The sequence below is a fragment of the Colobus angolensis genome, unplaced genomic scaffold, assembly GCF_000951035.1.
Source record: "Colobus angolensis palliatus isolate OR3802 unplaced genomic scaffold, Cang.pa_1.0 Scaffold129, whole genome shotgun sequence".
Taxonomy (NCBI): Eukaryota; Metazoa; Chordata; class Mammalia; order Primates; family Cercopithecidae; genus Colobus; species Colobus angolensis.
This window is the reverse complement of record NW_012114141.1, coordinates 582080-600940: the sequence shown is the minus strand read 5'-3', so window position 1 is coordinate 600940 and position 18861 is coordinate 582080. Positions and strand designations below refer to the sequence as shown.

At 40.1% G+C, this 18861-nt stretch overlaps 1 protein-coding gene across 4 annotated transcripts in view; it reads right to left on the bottom strand.

Moving 5' to 3' along the window:
• CPNE4 (copine IV) overlaps positions 1-18861 on the bottom strand; it is a 510039-nt gene that overhangs the window by 154280 nt on the left and 336898 nt on the right. For all 4 annotated transcript variants that reach the window (XM_011933669.1, XM_011933666.1, XM_011933667.1 and 1 more), the window contains 2 exons: positions 5112-5183; positions 2046-2120 (listed from right to left, as the gene is read on the bottom strand). In XM_011933669.1, coding sequence (XP_011789059.1) covers positions 2046-2120; positions 5112-5183 — 147 coding nt within the window. The remainder of the gene's footprint in view (positions 1-2045; positions 2121-5111; positions 5184-18861) is intronic.

Sequence of the window (18861 nt, the reverse complement as noted above, 5' to 3'; positions counted from 1 at the left end):
AAGTTCCTAGTCCACATGCTTTTTCTACAGTATGAATTTGCCACTGCCCTAACACAATGTGGAGTCCTAGAATCTGGACTGGCCTCATGACTCACTTGCAACCAAAAGAATGCAGCAGAAGTGAATGACGCATGACTTCCAAGGTCAGGAAGGGGTAAGAAAAGGCTATGGAGTGTCTCCCTTATTCTCTTGAGATGCTCTTTCTGGGAGAAGCCAGATACTCTAAAGGAAGTGTGACTACTCCAGGACCACTGTGCGGGCACTCTGGTAGACTGTCCCAGCTAAGCCCAGCCATTCAGCCATCTCATGTGCCAGGCACGTGAGTAAAGCTAGTGTAGACCCTCCAGACAAGCTCATCCACCAGCTGAGTACCACTGAGTGGCTTGCATCAACATCACAGACAGCAGAACTGCTCAATTGAACCCTGATTGAATTTCTGACCCTCAAAATCATTAGCTATAATGGAATAGTTCTTCATTTAGGTTGCTAGATTTGAGGTGGTTTACCATGCAGCAGTAGAAAACCAGAGCAGTAGTATTGTGTCTTTGGGTAAATCATCATACCTTGCTGAGCCCTCATTTCCTGAAGAGGTTGTGCGAAATGATCTTTATGGTATCATCTTACTCCTCCATTTTACAACTTTGCCCTGTTTCCATCTGAGACGACCACTTACCTTGAGTCCAAACTAGAGCAAAGGCCTCTGATTTGTTCTCTGAATTACTAAGGATCTGGACAAGATACAGCCACATTATGAAGGAACTGGGGTCTCCAGCACCGGGACAATAAGGTTCAGCAATGATCAGGGCCCTGGACAATCAGTACGGCCAATGGTGGGAATAGCCATTTAGAACCATTTTAAGTGCTGCGGGTGGCTCTTTCAGTTCTATGAGCAAGTGTTCATTTGACTAAAGGGAAACTGCTCAAACACTTCAAACCCAACTGGTCCAACAAACCTCCAAACCCTCTTTTACTGCAACATAAATCAGACGACAAATTAGAGGTACTCAAGAGCCTACTAAATGTAGAGAAACCATTATAAGCCATTAAGCAAGTAATTTAAAACTGCTATACACTGACCCAATGGCTTATAATAGCACCAGGGAAGATACTACAAAGTTTTGTGATGAAGGAGAAGGAGCATAACAGTTGTGAAAAGGTGAAGTTAAAAGCTTGCTCCCAACTGACATCAATGCACACTGCAGTTCCCAGCACCTAGTTCATGCTAATGTTAAAAATATAGCAGTCTGTGATGGTTTCACATAATCTACTCAAGACACTTTTAAAATCCAAATATAACTAGTTTATAAGGATAAAGTATTTCCTGATGTCCCCAGGTAGAATAAGTTGGCCTTACCAGGACACACTATTATATATCACTTATCACATTCTATTACGGATATAGTATTACTACACCATTTGTTTTTTAGATGTATGTTTCACTTCAGTGATGAATTCCAGGTTGCAGATGTGAGAGTGGAATGCCTATTTTTGATATATCTTTTTTTTCCACCACCTCATGCATAACAAGCACCCAACAAAGGTTAGGAAAATGAATGATGAATGAGTGAACAAATTAACAAATAAAAGAGTGAACGAGTGAATGCATAAATGGGCTGAGTATTAATACCCAATAAATAGGAATTATACAAATGAATAAATGTGATACCACATGAAAAGCTCTTAAACCTGTACTTGGCAAACATAGGTGCTTAATAAATGTCATTTTTCTTCCCTTTTGCATCTTCTCCTCTCCCTTAGAATGTCCCTAGAAATGGGGTTAAATCATATTTACCTGTGCACATCTCACCTGTGGCATTTGGAAAGTCTTAGTGTCATAGAATTGTCCTGTTTTAATTATAATCCCTTCCCCTTCTCATAAATCGCTTCTTAATGTGGGGGAAACTTTACTTTGTAGACCTCTCTGAATTTTTGGATCTGTTTGATAATGTGGGTAGAAAGGGAAAAATAGCTGCAGGGAGAAATCTGATTAAACTGTGTGCTAGCTTTATTACTTCCTTCAATAAGGTTAATGCCAAACACTTTACCTTGTCATCCAATTTCCGTGCATTGAATGCAAGCTCAACGTAGTCGTCATTGCCAGATAATTCTTCAGCAATCACCTAAAGGAAAAAAGCACACATCAGCTGCAGTAGAGGGTGAACTCCTTAGCTCCAGAACCCATGAGCAAATTTAGTTCCTGTTTGGTTCAAAACTCAACAAAAGACAAATGTTGGGCAAGGAGTTTTTCCACAACCCTAGTGACTATAGCACAGCAATTCTAGGCATTCAAGGGAATTCCCTCGAATAGACAATGGTGAATAACTAGACACCATTTATGCTGAGCATGAGAACATAAGAGGTGGGACCCAAGCTGGAGGAAGAAATAGAAGAGCAGTTTGGAAGAGCTTCCTTCTTTGAAGGTCACATGGCATTGGATAGTATTTCTATAACTAACTACAATGTCTCCCTTTGGTAAATTATAGAGAAGGATAAACAGCAATATTTCTTTACTGTTTTGAGTGAGACCAACAAGAAATGGTAGAATAAACTAGTTTCCATGTCAAATTTTTCTAATTCCTATTTTTCAGAAGACCGTCCCTGGGTTTTCTGAGATGAAGATGTGTGTATATGTAAGGATCTAAGCCCTAACATCCAAGTACAGACCATTCCTGACAAAGATTTTTGCATAGGTGAAGAAATTATTGTCCAAAAGGCTTTCTCACAACAGGTCATTTTCCAATACTTATTAGTTAGTGACTCTCAACAAAGCCTTGGAGCAGAAATCGGTGGAGTAAGTCAGGAGAAAAATAATGACAACAAAAGCAACAAAAATCTAGAAGCCAGTCAAGTTGCAGATAAGCTAAAACCTTTACAAATAATGCTAGGATTTACCATGTATTCTGTGGCCACAGCACATGGATATACTTATCAAATTGCTTATGTCAAGATACTATTAATTCAATTTTACCTCTTTTCTATCTGGGCTCAACAATTCCATTATGAGTTGGGTCCATACGCTCTCGATAGGCACTGGCAATATTCCAAATATTTTGGAAAATTTAAGTTATTTACACTTAATCTTAAAGCTAAGATGGCTGTCTTAAGACAGATAGACCCAAAAATGTATGAACAACTGAGAGTAGAGAACGTGAGTCCAGGTATATAGAAAAAATTCCAGAACTGGTTGATAACCCAAGAACTATCATATTTGTATTTTTCATTTGGTCCTCTTTTGTCCCTTACCACCTTAATGCCTCTTATACTTCATTTGATTACTGACCCTTAAGTATTTTGTGGTCACAGACACCTTTGGAGAACTGAGGAAAGTTGTGATTTTCCCTAACTGCATAGACCTAGAAAATTTAATGTACCTTTTCAAGTGTTTTCTAGAAGCTACTCAGCCAATGTTTTGATCTAAAGACCCAAAGTTGAGGAGTATTTAAATACTTAAAATCAAGAAAAAGATCAAACTTTTCTGGGATGTGTGGAGAAAGAAAATCTCAGGATATCTCAGAGAAAATATGGCAAGATGAGATTTTGTTCTTTTGAGAAAGAACCATAGCAAATTCATACCTGGATCTACTGGGTTTGTGGGCTTTGGGAGTGAACCCGTGGGTCCACAGCTTTTCAGAGCACCATCAGTGTCTTCAAAGAACACGTTGATTCATGATTGAAGATGGCAGTCAAGAAAAAGCTTTAACATGACAGTGTCATTTAAAATATTCAAGCAATAAACTCAGGTAAGTTCTTGTGAGAATGGCCATGACTTTCACTGATAGCTCTTTTGAACTTTTTCCTGTGCTTAAAAAAAAAAAAAAAAAAAAAAAATCAGGGCTGGGTGTGGTGGCTCATACCTGTAATCCCAGCACTTTGGGAAGCCAAGGCAGGTGGATCACAAGGTCAGGAGTTGGAGATCAGCTTGGCCAACATAGTGAAACCCCATGTCTACTAAAACTACAAAACTTAGCTGGGTGTGGTGGCAGGTGCCTGTAATCCCAGCTATTCGGGAGGCTGAGGCAGGAGAATCATTTGAACCCGGGAGGTGGAGGTTGTAGTGAGCCAAGATTGTGCCATTGCACTCCAGCCTGGGTGACAGGGCGAGACACCATCTCAAAAAAAATAAAAAATAAAAAAAAAATAAATCGGTTTCTCTCTAGTTAAAAAGGAATATTCAAAAGAACTCAAGAGGTTTGCTCCCTGACCATTTGCCTCTCTAGCAATTCAGAATTTCCTTGTAGTTTTTTCTACCTTGTTTCTTTTGCTTGTTTTTTTTGTTTGTTTGTTTGCTTGTGTTTTGCTCCGTACATCCAAATGGTTGGACCACATTCTCTACCTTTTTCAAGGTCTCTAACAGACGATGTCAAAGTTTCCCGTACCAGGCACTCCATTTGAAAATGTAAGCTCTTATTTAGAAATACTTCTCGCATTACCCAATAGAACATTCTGCAATATAAAAATGTTTTATAATCTACACTGTCCCATGTGGTAGCTGCTAACCACTTGTAACTACTGAGTACTAGATATGTGGCCAGTGTGAATAAGGAAGTGAATATTTACTTTAATTTTAAATAGTTTTATTAAAATTTAAATAACCACATGTGGCTAGGGGCTACTGAATCACACAGTAAACCTTCAAACTATTATATCAAAGAGGAGTGTTAAATGCCGAGCTCTTTGTTTCTTAGGTAACAAACCACACCTTGAAGAAAATGTTATCGAAGCAAAATTTGAATTCTCAAAAGAAATGAGAGACAAGGACAGCTTTGACAGCGTGAAAATGCTAAACAATTCCATAATCTCACTCTGCTCAACAACTACATCTTTCTCCTCCACTAAAATCTATCTTGCAAATGCAGAAGTGCTTACTAGAATTAAATAACCTTACTTTCAAATGTCTTTCCTTATCTGTTTTTCCTAGAGTTAGAAGGATCAAAATTGTATTGTCAGAAATCAGAAAGAAAGAAAAATAAGGGAGTGATTTCAATAGTTCAGTAGTTGTGGCACCAACCCCCAATGTCAGAAAGTCTGCTTCCCAAGTGTCCGGTTTTGGCTGGCCAGTCCGCCCAGGCTCTCCACTCGGGCAGACAGCTGCTTAGGGAGGGCTTGCTTACCGTGATGGACGATTTCCCTGCTGTGTTCCCATGCTTCAGCAAGGATTTGGATAGCTTTCTCTGGGAAACAATCTGCACAAACGGAAACAAAAGGTAGAGATACTAGTCATTTAACTGCAGATCTATTTAAATTTTTTTTTTTTTTACAAAACTCTACATTCACATTCGTGTCAATTTATATTTCAAGGTTTGTCAGTGAGCCTCTCCTAATATAGGTTATTCCCTTTTCTCTTTCTTCTTATGGTGTGTGATATGAGAGATTTAGTGAGTGAAGAATAATTACAGATAATGCAGTCAATTGGGAGGTGGCTTAATTGTTGATGAAGGATTTATATTAAAATTAGACAATTTTGAACATGTATCTTGAGACAAAGCAGATGAAGTTTCAAAATGATCTCAAATATATCATTAAGCCTCCAGGCAAAGTGGGAGATGGGGTGCAGGCAGGGAAAGGAACTAAAGGGCTAAGTATAACCTCTAGAGTTCCAGTTTTAATATATTCATTAGGAAGCCATAAAGTAAGTCATCAGAAAACTGATGCTCAGACAAGCCAATAGGAGTAATTGGGGTTCTCTTCATGATTCAAGGCCAATGCACCTGTGCAATGACAACTGAAATCATCGTCATATTGAAAGCTATTCCTAGCAGAACTTGCCCCATTCTGTTTTTCCTCTTTCCTCCTTTTTTGAAAGAGAAGTTTGACAAGGCATGATTAGTTGGCAACCCATGATTCTCAAAGAAGAAAAGGGTTAAAAGAACCAAGTTAAAGCTACACGTATGCTTAGAGGGAACAACATCATCCATTGTGGCTGGAAGCTTCTATTTAACATGGTCCACAATGATCCTAGCTTTGTAATATTCATGGTATTGTGTAATATTCTCTCCTCAAGTGTGGGATGGACCCAGTGGACTTGCTTCTAAAATATAGAATAATACAAAAGTGATGGGATATCGCTTCTGAGAATAGGTTACAAAATGACTGTGACTTCTTATCTCTTATCACTATCTTATATCTTATATGAGATGATATCTTATATCTTACCACTATCTCTCATTCTTTCTCTCAGAGCCTTTACTCTGGAGGAAGCTAGCTGACAGATTGTGAGTAGTCCTATAGGCAGACCCATGTAGCAAGAAACTGAAGTTTCTGGCTAAGAGCCAGGAGCATAAACCTGCAAGAAGATTCTCCTCTAAGTTGAGCCTTGAGATAACTGCACCTTGATTGCAGCTTCATGAGAGACCCTTGCATTTGGCACTAGTAGAGACTTGGTGTTTTCATTGCTGTAACACAGAGACAAAAATATATGAAGAGGACCCAGAAAAGCTGTACCCTGATCCCTGACATACAGCAACTGAGATAATAAATGTTTGGTTTTTTAAGCTCTCAAGTTTTGAAGTAATTTTTTATTAGCAGAGCAATGATACTGTACATATATTATTCACAGAAAGACATGAAAGGAGATCACCATGAAAGGCCAGAAGGTAAACTCATTCTTTGAAATCTTCATATATTTTTGTCTCTGTGTTACAGCAATGAAAATACCAAGTCTCTACTAGTGCCAAATGCAAGAAGTCCAGAGAACTTCCCTAGGACAAGCAGATTAAAGGATCTTGATGTTCACTCTGCTATAATCTGAAGAGAAAATATTTCTGTAAAAATGTCACCTGGTGATGACGATGATCATGATCATGATTGTGATGATGATGACAATGATAGCAATGTAGCATCGGAAACTCTCACTTAAGGAGTACATATTGTGTTGCAGATGCTTTATTCATTCTACAAATATTTATTTGGCCCCCACTGTATGCTAGACTTGGTGGTAGGCACTAAGAATAGGGTGGTAAGTAAAATCGAATGCAATGTCTAACCTCACGGAGTTTAGTTTCTCTGCAGGTTTTTTTCCAGCAAGGGAAGTGGGGAAGACCCATGAGTAAATGACAAAATAAGGGTCATCTGTAAGCAGTAGCCAGGTCAACATCTGACTAAAGAAAGGCAACATATCCCATTTCCCAAACAAATCTGGTCTCAGAAATACTAATATCCATTGTCATTGTATTTCATCCACATTGGTCACCTACTCCCCTGACGTCAGGAGACCCCAACAACCATCTTGGCACTATAATGGCCCACTCATTGCATTAGCAGGTGTGGGTAGACCATTTTTTACAGACGGTATCTTACAAGATTCACATTATCTTTATTCAAGGAAGAGTAAAGAAAACTTATCCCAAGAGGACCTAGATGGCCATAGTTCTCTCTCCTCACTCTTATCTAGAAATACCAATGTTTCCATTTGCAGGGAATGAAGAAAATGCTGCTATATGCCAGCTTTTGCCTTTTGCAAATGCTAGGAAGATAAGCAATTTCCCAGGAAATATCCCTTCTTAGGAAATGGGCATTTGGGTATAACAAGTGGTTAACTGAAAAAGAAAAAAAAAGAAAAAGAACTTGTTTTACAGCCTCGAGGTTGCTGTCTCAGCTCCAAGGAATGAGTAATAATCAGGGTTTCAAATTTTTCATTGGACTAATGATGGTCAAGCAATGAGTTTCCATTGATGTTGCCATTCTCAGGACAGTTGGGCAAAAATAGCAGGGAAGCCCAGCTGCAGCAGTGATCTGTAGAGGAAAAGCCTATTTGTTGCAAATCCCACTTTTCATGTATACTTTGTTGCAGCTGTAGCAACTGCACCTAGCTCAAAAATTCTTTAGGTCTTGACAGAAGATGAGAAAGTCAGAGTCACAAGGACTCTCACCCTGGCTTCAGCTGACATTTGAGGCCAACAAATAGCAAATTGTGCCTGACATCAAGGTTAAAAGGGATGCATCTGTCAAAAGTTCCTTAATTTGATTCTTTACACCCTATGATGGGGTCACAGCTGCAAACCTTGGTATTCAACAAAGGATGAAGTGTAGAGGGAGGAAATAGAAGTTGAAATACTCTTTTTAGCAAATTAGGCTTCTTATCTGCATCCACACATGGATCTGGGGAGAAGTGCTTCTTCTCTAGTAGAGTGGACAATGGCTTCTAACAGCATGGGTCTTCAATTTTAGAAAAATGCAGTTTCATTAAGTGAATGGGAACAAAGCAAGGAGAATAAAAAACTGGTCAGTATTTCAACAAGTTTATATTCAGCTGAACTTTATTCCAAAGTCTTTCAAAACAGTCATTTTGGGAACTAGATGGTCATTTTTCATGAGGCTGCTTTTATTGAAAATATTTTCAGAATTATTTTTTGATATTCTTTAAAATAGTTACAATGACAAATATTTACTGAATACTTTCTAGGTAGCAGTTACTGTTCATAGGCTACAATGGTGAATAGAAACAGATTAAAAACCTTTACAATGTAGTGAAATCTCTACTAGCCTTAATTTGATAGCCCCAAAACATGCATTACATAACTTTTATTCCTTAAAAGGTAAATACATATTATATGAAAAAGTATTTGTGTAAATAAGTTTGGAAATTATAGGATTATACAAAGTTGAACATTTCAACTATAGGACTTCAGCAGAGCTTTAGTTGTGAATCCTATGAAACAAGCATTCTTACACTTGTTTGGCCCTAGAATTCTTTGGTACAGGAGTCTCTCTAGTGTTTTGCAAACTACTAGTACAATTACTAGGACCAATCACTACAGAGAACTAAGATTTCCTGGTCTCTCACTGTATAGCAGGCAAGGTAAACCTGCCCAGAACTGCCCAGGCCTCCCTCTTGCAGAGCTTGTAGGACTTCCAACAGCCAATTCAGGCATCTCTTTGCCTGAAAGTTTCCTCTGGTATCCATGGCTACCATCCAGAAGCACAGCAAGATGGAAGTGGGGAGGTAGGCATCCCTTGGGAGCAGATCTCAACCAGTGACTGATGGTTCATTGGTACATAAATATCTCGGCTCTTTTCCCTCAGTAGTGAGGGCTGACACTGGGTGTTTGTTCAACATGGGTGCCTGACTTGTCCCAGTGAAATGAAGCTCCAGTTTCTCCCAGTGGTGATTTGTTAGCTAATGCACCCTTTATTTTATTGGCTGTTTTCTCTTTGCTATCTCATTTCTCTTTTTCTCTCCTGCTATTTCCTTCACCTCACAAATAATCTACTTAGCCTCCAATGCTTGACTATGTCTGGAGGAACACAACCAAGACACTTATTCTGTGACAGATGATATGTGGAACACTTAATGCTAATTAGATGAATTCATTTCTTGTCATTTAATGATCAAACTCTTTCTTGTCTCTAAGCAATTGTCTTACACTTGTTTGGCCCTAGAATTCTTTGGTACAGGAGTCTCTCTAGTGTTTTGCAAACTACTAGTACAATTACTAGGACCAATCACTACAGAGAACTAAGGTTTCCTGGTCTCTCACTGTATAGCAGGCAAGGTAAACCTGCCCAGATGAAGGAATCAAGTCCTAGAGAAATCAAGGAGTTCATCTAAGGTCAGTTAGTGTTATGGATGAAATTGTGTATCCCATATTGAAGCTGTAACCCCCAGAGTCACTGTATTTGGAGATAAAACCTTTAAGGAGATAATTAAGGTCAAATGAGGTCATAACGATAGGGCCCCAATCTGATAGGACTGGTGTCCTTATAAGAAGAGACACCGGATCATGTGCATACACGAACTGACACACATTCTCTCCCTCCCTCCCTCCCCTCCTCCCTTCCCACCCACTTTCCCCTTCTTCCTCCACTCTTCCTCCTCACTTTCTCTTCTCTCCCTTCAATCAAAAATTTTTATTCATTTTTCAAGCTCTACATGAGAAGTTTGGAATCATTGCTGTGGTAGGAGGCAAGCGAAGTCACTTGTGGAACCAAGAAGGACTTTATCCTTGCTACTCGCATTGTGTACCACTCGCCCATCCCGTCCCCTCCAACAGCAGCAGCAAGGCTGGGGAGCTTGTTAGAAATACAGAATCTCAGCCCCACCCCAGACCCACTGAATCCAAATCTGCATTTTAAGGAGACCCTCAGGTGCTCTGCAGGCACATTGATGTTGAGAAGCACTGAGCTAGAAACGGAGAATTGCATGTAGAAAAACAGTTTGAATATAAAATGCTCAGATTTTTAAATATCTTTGGAAGGGCTTTTAAATTAATCTGTCCTGCTGATTTGGACTTCCATTAATAGGTAAAAGTTGTAGAAACTGAGGAAGACACAATGCTGATGCTTTCTTGGTCACTCTGGGGAAAGAAAGGGTGATGTGCATGTGTGTCTACATTTTATGCAAATTCAGTACAGTCTTCAGCTCCCCAGTGGAGACCTACAAAAGCACCACCCTAGGCAGGCTGAGTCAGAATAACAAGAGCAATAGGTATTCTATTAGTTTGGGCTTCCCATCTTAAGCTTTCTATTTCACAACGTTCTAATTACTTCAAGTGTAATTACAGGCTTTTACCCTGTCTCTGACTTCATTAGCAAGGGAAGGAATGGAGGGAGGGTTTCAGAGAGAGATTTAAGGACTGCTTGTGTATTAATTATACACCTTTGCTTCATCTTTTGGGTAATGCCTTGTCATCATTACAAATGACCCAGCTCAGTTATTAGTCAGAGGCCATCTGCCCCTCACTTCACCCCCACCTCCACTTCTCATCTCTCTCCCCCAGCCACACCAGGTGGCAGCCAGGAGAAAGAGAAAAGGACCCACATCCCCTAGCACCTAATGTCCCGGCCAGAGCATTTTGTCGGGTCAAGGGCATGTGGTATCTTTTCAATCACTGCCTTTGGTGGGTTTTAAGTTGTCTTCAGTGAGGCTTGACACCTGAATGTTAGCAGTTCATAGGACAGAAGAAGCTTGAAGGAATTCTTTGATCATTTTTAAGTGAAAGAAGCAAACTCCCATTTTGAGATACTATAGTTAGGCTAAGCATTTTTGTTATTACTTGTTCACAGGGAAAAAGACCACAGACTCAAAAATAACTAAGGTTACACAGCTATTAAAGGGTCATAATAAACATAAACACTACTTTGAAATCACCGATTATGTGACAGCTACTGCTGTAAAGTGCCTTATGTATATTGATTCACTTAATTCTCTTGACAGCTCTGCAAGGTAAGTATTATAAGCTTACATATGGATGAGAAAATTGAGGTATACAGAATTGTAAACCAAAAAATGAAATTCTAAGCCCCCCTGACCATCTGAATGGATTCCTCCTCTTGGTCAAGGGTATTCCAAACTTAATCTGAGAAAACTAGTTTAGGAAGGGGGAGTCAGACATGCCTCATTATACCCTCCTCCCTTTTGGAATTCAGGCCCAGCTGACCAGCATTAACATCAACACAGACTTTAAGACTCTTTAAGTCTGATAAGAAACATGTGTCATCTTTTCTTTGACACCTGCTACCTGGACGCTTCATCTGCATGATAAAACCTTGGCCTCACCAACCCCGTATCTTAATCCAGGCATTCTTTTCTATTTATTCCAAGTCTTTAGACAATAACTGTTTCAACCCATTGCCAACCAGAAAGTTTTTGAATCTATCTATGACCTGAATGCCTCCTACCCCACTTCCAGTTGCCTCGTCTTTCCATACTGAACCGATAAGATAAGATGTATATCTTACATGTATTGATTAATGTCTTATGTCTCCCTAAAATGCTGTAGCCTGACCACCTTGGGCTCATGTTCTCAGGTTTTCCTGAAGGATGTGTCATGGGCCATTGGTCACTCATGTTTGGCTCAGAATAAATCCCTTCAAATATTTTACAGAGTTTGACTCTTTTCATTGACCAAATATATTCATTTGCTAGGGCCTCCATAACTTTGGGGTTTAAAGCAACAGAAATGTGCTCATGGCTCTGGAGGGAAAAAGTTTGAAATCAAGGTACTAGCAGAGCCACACTCTCTCCAGAGGCTTTAGGGGAGATTCTGCTTCTTGTCTCTTCTAGCGTCTGGTGGCTGCTACAGCTCCTCAGCTTGTGGCTGCCTCACTCTACCTCCTTCTTCACGTGGCCCTTTTCTCTTCTGTCTCTCCTCTGTGTCACTAGAATTGGGGCCCACCTGGTTAATCCAGGATGACCTTCTCATCTTGAGATCCTTTACTTAATTAGATCTGCAAAGGCTCTTTCAAATAAATTCACATGCACAGGATTTAGGACTCAGGGCACGGACATATCTTTTTGGGGGCCACTGTTTAGCCCACTACAAAGAGAGTAAGTAACTTGCTAAAGGTTCCATAGCCAGTAATTAGCAGAGCTGGGGTTTGAATCCAGACAGTCCAGTTCCAGAGTTCATTCCCTTAACTGCTAAACTCTCCTGTCTCTGATAAATGACAGAGGCAGTACTTGATCAGGCCCTGAGCTAAACCCTATGAGACACAGAAAGTGATTCACGCTCACTCTTTATCCTCAAGGAGCTTACCATTGAGGAGAGTTCCCTCTTACTCAAACCACTACAAGGGCCACTGAACCAGCCCCCCAGCTTCACTCTTGCTATAGAATGGTAGAGCAAGCATCACACATAAGGCTCCAAATACTCTCCTTGGTATGGAATCTTGGGCAGATTAACCTCTCTGAGCCTCAGTTTCCTCATCTGTGAAATGGTAATATTTTCTACTCCATGGGTTTATTGTATATCTAATGAGCATTAACAAGATCCCAGTATTAGGCATATACAAATGTTTTGGAAATGCTATCTTCCTCTTCTTTTCTCTCCCATTCAATAAATCCCCACATAGAGATAATTATAGTCACCTATTGGCTTGGACTGGGGTCCTGGTCACGGAGGGGTGAAAAGGGGTAGATAGTAGAGATATTTGAGACACTGAATTGATGGGCCTTCATGACTGATTGATGGGCTGTGGGGTAGAGAATGAGTGAGAGGCATGAGGGAAAGACCCTAGGCTCTGGACCTCTGACTCCTGGGAGTAAGAAGGAGCTACTGAGTGAGCAGGACACATTAGAGGAAGGGGAAGACGGCAAGGGGTGTGGAGAGGGCAGGAGGAGATGAAGAGCTTGGTTTTGGGCTGCTGAGTTTGAGATGTCTGTGAGTCATACAAGTGGAATTAATATCTAGAGAATGCTGAATACATGAGTCTGGGCTCAAACAAGAGTCCTGAGTTGAGAGTCTCCAAGTATAGATGATAACTGGAAGGGCAGGAGCTGATGGAGGAATATATAAAGAAATAAAAGGGTGTGAGAGTGAGGCAGTCTTCCAAGCTGAGAACCACAGTGATGTCTCCTGTCTTCAGTGTGCCCTCAGCCTCTGAATAAACCCTCTGAGGGGACCAGCCCCCAAGGCCAAGGGGGAGCTGAGGGATGACACACTCTCCTCTCTGTCTTCTTTGCTCAGGCTGGGGCTAGAGAAGGCTCTGTGGGGGGACATTCAACTAGGACAGAGGCTGTATCCTTGTTTTTGTGGTGATAGAAGCTTCAAAAGGAAGGAAGCAAAAAGTTGGAGGTATTACTGAGAATGCAGGAGAAAAGGCACTTTTGTGCACTGAAAGGGGCAGTGTAAGTAATGCTACACTTTTTCTTTGGGGATATTTGGCAGTTTATAGCAAGGACCTTAAAATGAATGCTCAAATATTGCACTGTTACTAATTCGTTCTAAAAAAATCAGTGTCTGAGGGCATAAAGATTTATACACACACACACACACACACATACACACATATAACATAATACTCATAAAAATGTTGTAATTCTAAAAAACTGGAAACAGCCTTAATGTCCATGGTAAAGGGACACATTACATGAATTCTGATATCAGGATGTTTAGTAGTTATCTCTTAATGGTAGGCTTTTTATTAGTTATCTCTCAATGGTGGTGATTTTATTTTTTCTATTTCTAAATAGTTTTTGGCAATGAGCCTGTATTATCTTTGCATACAGAAAAACAATAAAGCCATTTCCTACAAATAATGCAATAGAGGGATGGAAAATTCTTGCTTGGCTTAAACTGATGTCATGTGGGAGAATTTCTTGGGTGTCTGCAGGAAGAGCCTGGGATGCTGGTCCCACAGCCTCTAACAAAGCTGAAGGAGAGTCATTGGAGCAAGAGACTCCAGCAGTTATTAGAGTGCAGTATCTGGTGAACCTGGGGACCCAACCATTTAAACGCTCTATCCCTGTGGACCCATTGGTGACGCAGGCTTTGCAGATGTTGTTTCTCAGCAATCAGCCATTCTCTAAACCTTGTGTTAAAAGTGCTGGCAAGGAGGTTGTTGCAGACTGACCAAGGCATGGAACTATTTAGTAGCTGAGGTGGGGATATTATTTCAGAGCCAGAAGGCTGAGTTTAACTTATGCCTCCCTCATTAGAAAACCGGGTGCTCCTAAGCAAGTTACTTCAAGGTTCAAATGCTTAGCAGCAAAATGAGGGAATAATGACACTTACCCTCAGGGGGTTTGTGAGGATTAAATGAGATAATTGGTACAAAGCTTTCAGCATAGGGTCTGGCAGAATATAAGAAGTCTTGCTCTTTCCTCTGCCTGGAACACTTTTCTAGATGTCTTTGCAAGATTCATGCCCACACTTTTACACTTTATTCTGGACTCTGCTCAGAAAGGGCTTCCCTGACATTCCTACCTAAATTAGCACCCACTCCCTTCCCACCACCTTCTATTTCTTATCCTATGTGTGCTTTCTTTCATGAGATCATTATTATCTGTTACGGAATCATGTAGGAACAGGTAAGCTCCATGAGGCAGGGCTTTGCCCCCTTTGTTCACTGCTGACTCTGCAGTGCCTAGAAGAGTGTGTGGCACATAGTAAGTGCCAATAAGTGGATGAAAGAATCCATACATATTTATTTGAATAAGTGAATACATGTATATTAGCTTTTTATTATTATTGATAGCATTAGATAGATGCATTATACATTGAATAAATGAATACATGTCAGTTATTTTCAGATTATTGTTACCCTTAACTGTCATATAAACAATAGATTCATGTCAAGGGAAAGATGGGGTCTAAGAGTATTGTGGTCCAAGAGTATTTCGGTGGAGTGTCCATTTGCAGATAAATGTTACAGGTCTGTCTGAGCTGGGAAAAATAGACTTTTTAGATATAGGAGTCAATTTATCAACTTGTGGAAGGACATTTTATCCTTACTCTGTGGGCAGTTTTACAGTGACAGCATTTGGGAAGAATTGCTACTCTACCTTTTCAAATTTACACCGGCTTGTAGAAATGAAAAGTGGTTTAGTAGGCAAGGTGGTATAATGAGAAGGCAGGTATTGAAATCAGAACAACTAGGTTTGAAAATTTGCTCTGCAACTTACTGTCAGTGTACTCTTTGGTGAATTAGTTGAGCTCCCAGAGCCTAATTCACAATTTATCAAGCGGGGTTGACTGGCCTCACATAACATAATACCTGAGATATAACAAGAACCCCTGAAAATCAGTTTCTTCCCTTCAACTGGCAACCAAGCAGGCAGTCAGTGGGAAGACCTGGGGCATTCATAAAGGGATAAGAATCTTTTTCTCATTAAGTTTAGAAAAGAAAAGCTCAGAAGTAATGTAGCTTAAAGGTAAGGGAAAAGTAGTTTAGTACTCTGACTGAATCCAAATGTCAGGTGTTAAGCCCTTCCTTTGCCACTTAAGGAGACATGTAATCTTGGCCTAGTGATGATAATAATGATGATGATAGTGTTGATAGCACCAAGCTCATGATTGCCTGGCATGTGATCAGCTCTTAGTAAATACTAGCTATGCAAATGATTTATTATCATCAAGTGGTCATAAAATATATTATCCAAACTGGGACACTTTTGAAAGTGAGAGGGGACAGTGTTAATAATTAAGCTATGATAGTAAGTGTAAACTGGAGAGGCAGGGGCAAACTGAGTTGTAAGTTACCCTATCATTCTCACAATACCTGATATGTAAAAGTGAATTCCTCCTTAAAGAGTATTTAAGCATTGTCCAGGAGCACCAGAGAGCAGTACAGAGATGCCTGCCCTGGCTGGCTAAACTCAGCACTGCTTTTGTCTTCTCAATTTTAAGTTTTTCTGATTCAGTCTTGCTGACTGGTGCCCTGTCAGCACATTTACCGTAATACCAGTTTTCCTGGTTTGAATCTCAGTGGGGAGAGAGAAGTTTGGGGGATATGTGCTTCCTTGTTTCTGATAACTGGCTTGAAAATGTGTGCTGGCCTGAGCCTCCTGATGAGCAGATGCTGAGGAAGAGTGAGGGAAGCACGAGTAATCAGCCCATCCCGGCCTTATCTGGAGATGAGGCCCAGGAGCATGCACCCTTGCTGACCTGTGCTCATATGGGAAGGACTCTCAATGGCTCATGTTCCATGCAAAACAAAGCTAATTAATTCATACCCTGACTCATTTTATCCTTGAATCTGAAACCAAGACTCATGGGAATGCTTTTGTAAACCAAGCAGTTATTGTTTTCCTCCCCCTCAACTTTATTAGGTTAATTTAAAGTAAAACTATTCTCTTTCCCAAATAAAGCTTGAAATGAAGAGTCTAGACTTTAGAGGAATCTCAGAGCCTCATTTTCAGTTCCAGAGATGTTCCTTAACTTCTTTGTTGTTCGTGCCCCACGCCCTCCTGGGTCTCTTCTGTAATCAAAAATAGTATTTCAAAAGATCAGAATCAAATTAGCCCAGCCAACTCTCCTCCCTGTGGACAAAGGGGTAGGGACTAACATCTGCAAATTGATCTCTCAAAAACCTCACAGAAAGCGCAGCTTCAGCACGTACCTCCCCAAAAAGGATTTCCCATAAATTTCCCAAGTTAGAAATCTTCACAAGTTTTAAAGTTCTTCCACATTTGTTTAAAAATCTACACAATGTTTATGTGTCTTCCTCCTCCACTTGAGTGTCAGTTCTTTGAAGTCAGCATGCAGGTCTTATTATGGTGTTTTTGCCTAACATGTATTGTAATATTTTTCTGCTCATAGATGTGATATAGTTTCCTTTTAGAAATACAAAAGCACAGATGTAAATTCCTACATCATCTATAATCCCACAACCTAGATGTCATCACTGTTAACATTTAAAAATACATCCTCCCAGTCCCTTGGCCTGTGAAGAAATGGTCACTTTAACAGTTAGCACCATATTTTTAATCCCCTGTTGGGACCGGTTAGCTTTTTAATGACTACAGTTGATATTCAGAAACATTTATGATAATAACTAAATTTCATAAGCAGTCTAAACCAACAAATATTCCAGATATCTTCACAACTTCTAAAATAATTGTAGTAAACGTTATAAATAGTTCAAGAAATCTAGTTTTTAGTAAATAAAAGTAATTGGAAGAGAGTTGGTTTGGGGGTTAATGTATTATTTAGTGAATTGGCTTTTTGGTTATTGGACTTCAACAAACTGGCCATTTGTCATACTATGAATTCAGTTTATGGTGTTGGACTCTTTCACGCTTTAGGGCTGGGACAAGGACACATATTTTTATTTAAAGCAGCCAGGATACTGATAACTGAGAAGGTGCAGCATGGCACCATTTGTAGGGGAAACACAAGGGCTGAATGATGGGAAGAGTATGGGCAAATGCCATGGAGATAGCGATCTAAATTAGATTTACAGTCAGTACTTCTGAGGTGGTGGAAATGGGATTGGAATGAAAGCTAGTTGGAAACAACAAAAGTGGAAGCTGTGGGAGAGGTCCTGGGAAACTGCCTTATGCCACCTGCCAATCCAGGTGGCATAAGTTGCTCCCTGGATGAGTAGGTAGGCCCAGGGCACACTGATAGGGTGGTCTGCGGTCTGGGTGCCCTGCACCAGCCTGGCTTAAAGGATTAGGATTAGGACAAGCACCTGTAGCTGCTTTTTAGCATTGATACACTAGTCCTTGCAAATTGTCATACAGCTCCAAAGCTCTTGCCCTCCTTCTCTGCACCAATATTGAGCTTGTAGAAGTATCATACTAATGAATGTGAGTGTATATGGAAAAGGGCCTGTGTTAACTGTCACTAAATATGTCTTTTTAAAACTGTCTTTGAAATTGTTTTCCTGGGGGCTACCAGGTAGGTAGAATGATACCATCTATGACTGAATGACATCTATGACTTTGCAGGAGGTAACTACTTCATGCTGAGAGGAGATGAGAGAAGATGAGATGAGATGAGAAAGAGTAGTGGAAGGCAGAGAGAGTATCTTGAAAAGAAATGAGAATGTTGGGGAGAGATGTTGAATTTCAAAAACAAGAAAAGGAAAGAGATGAATGAGAATCACTTTAGAACTGGAAGGAACTTAGAGATGAATCAATGCAAAACCTTTGTTCTATAGATGAAGTCACTATATCACAGAGAAGTTAAGCAAACTGCCCAAGGTCATACAGAGAGTTGATGGCAGATCAAGACATAGGACTCATGACCTCAGTCCAGGACACTAAAGGAGATTTAAAAGTATAAAAGGAGGACCCCAGAGAAAGTAGAGGGATGTTTCTAGGATCCAAAGTTATGATTCCTTGCCTGTTAAGAAGTTAGAAGAAAAGAGCAAGAATTAATTATATTCTCCCAGTAGAAATGGGGGCCTTCTCACCCACAACCACCCTACTTAAATCCCAGCTGCCTATGAGCTGAACAGACAGCAGTAAAAAAACAGAACTACTTCCCAGGATTTCTTAGCTAGTCCATGGGAGCTGAGATGATGTGATTACTTATGACATCATTCATCACTCACATGGCTTCTGCTTGTAGTAATTCTGCAAAGTAAGGGCAAACTTTACATGTGAGAAGTAGAAGGAAAATGACTTCTCTGCTGTAATGTGTAAATTTGACCTCCCTGGGTCATCAACTTTATACCATGAGGATATTAGATGTTATC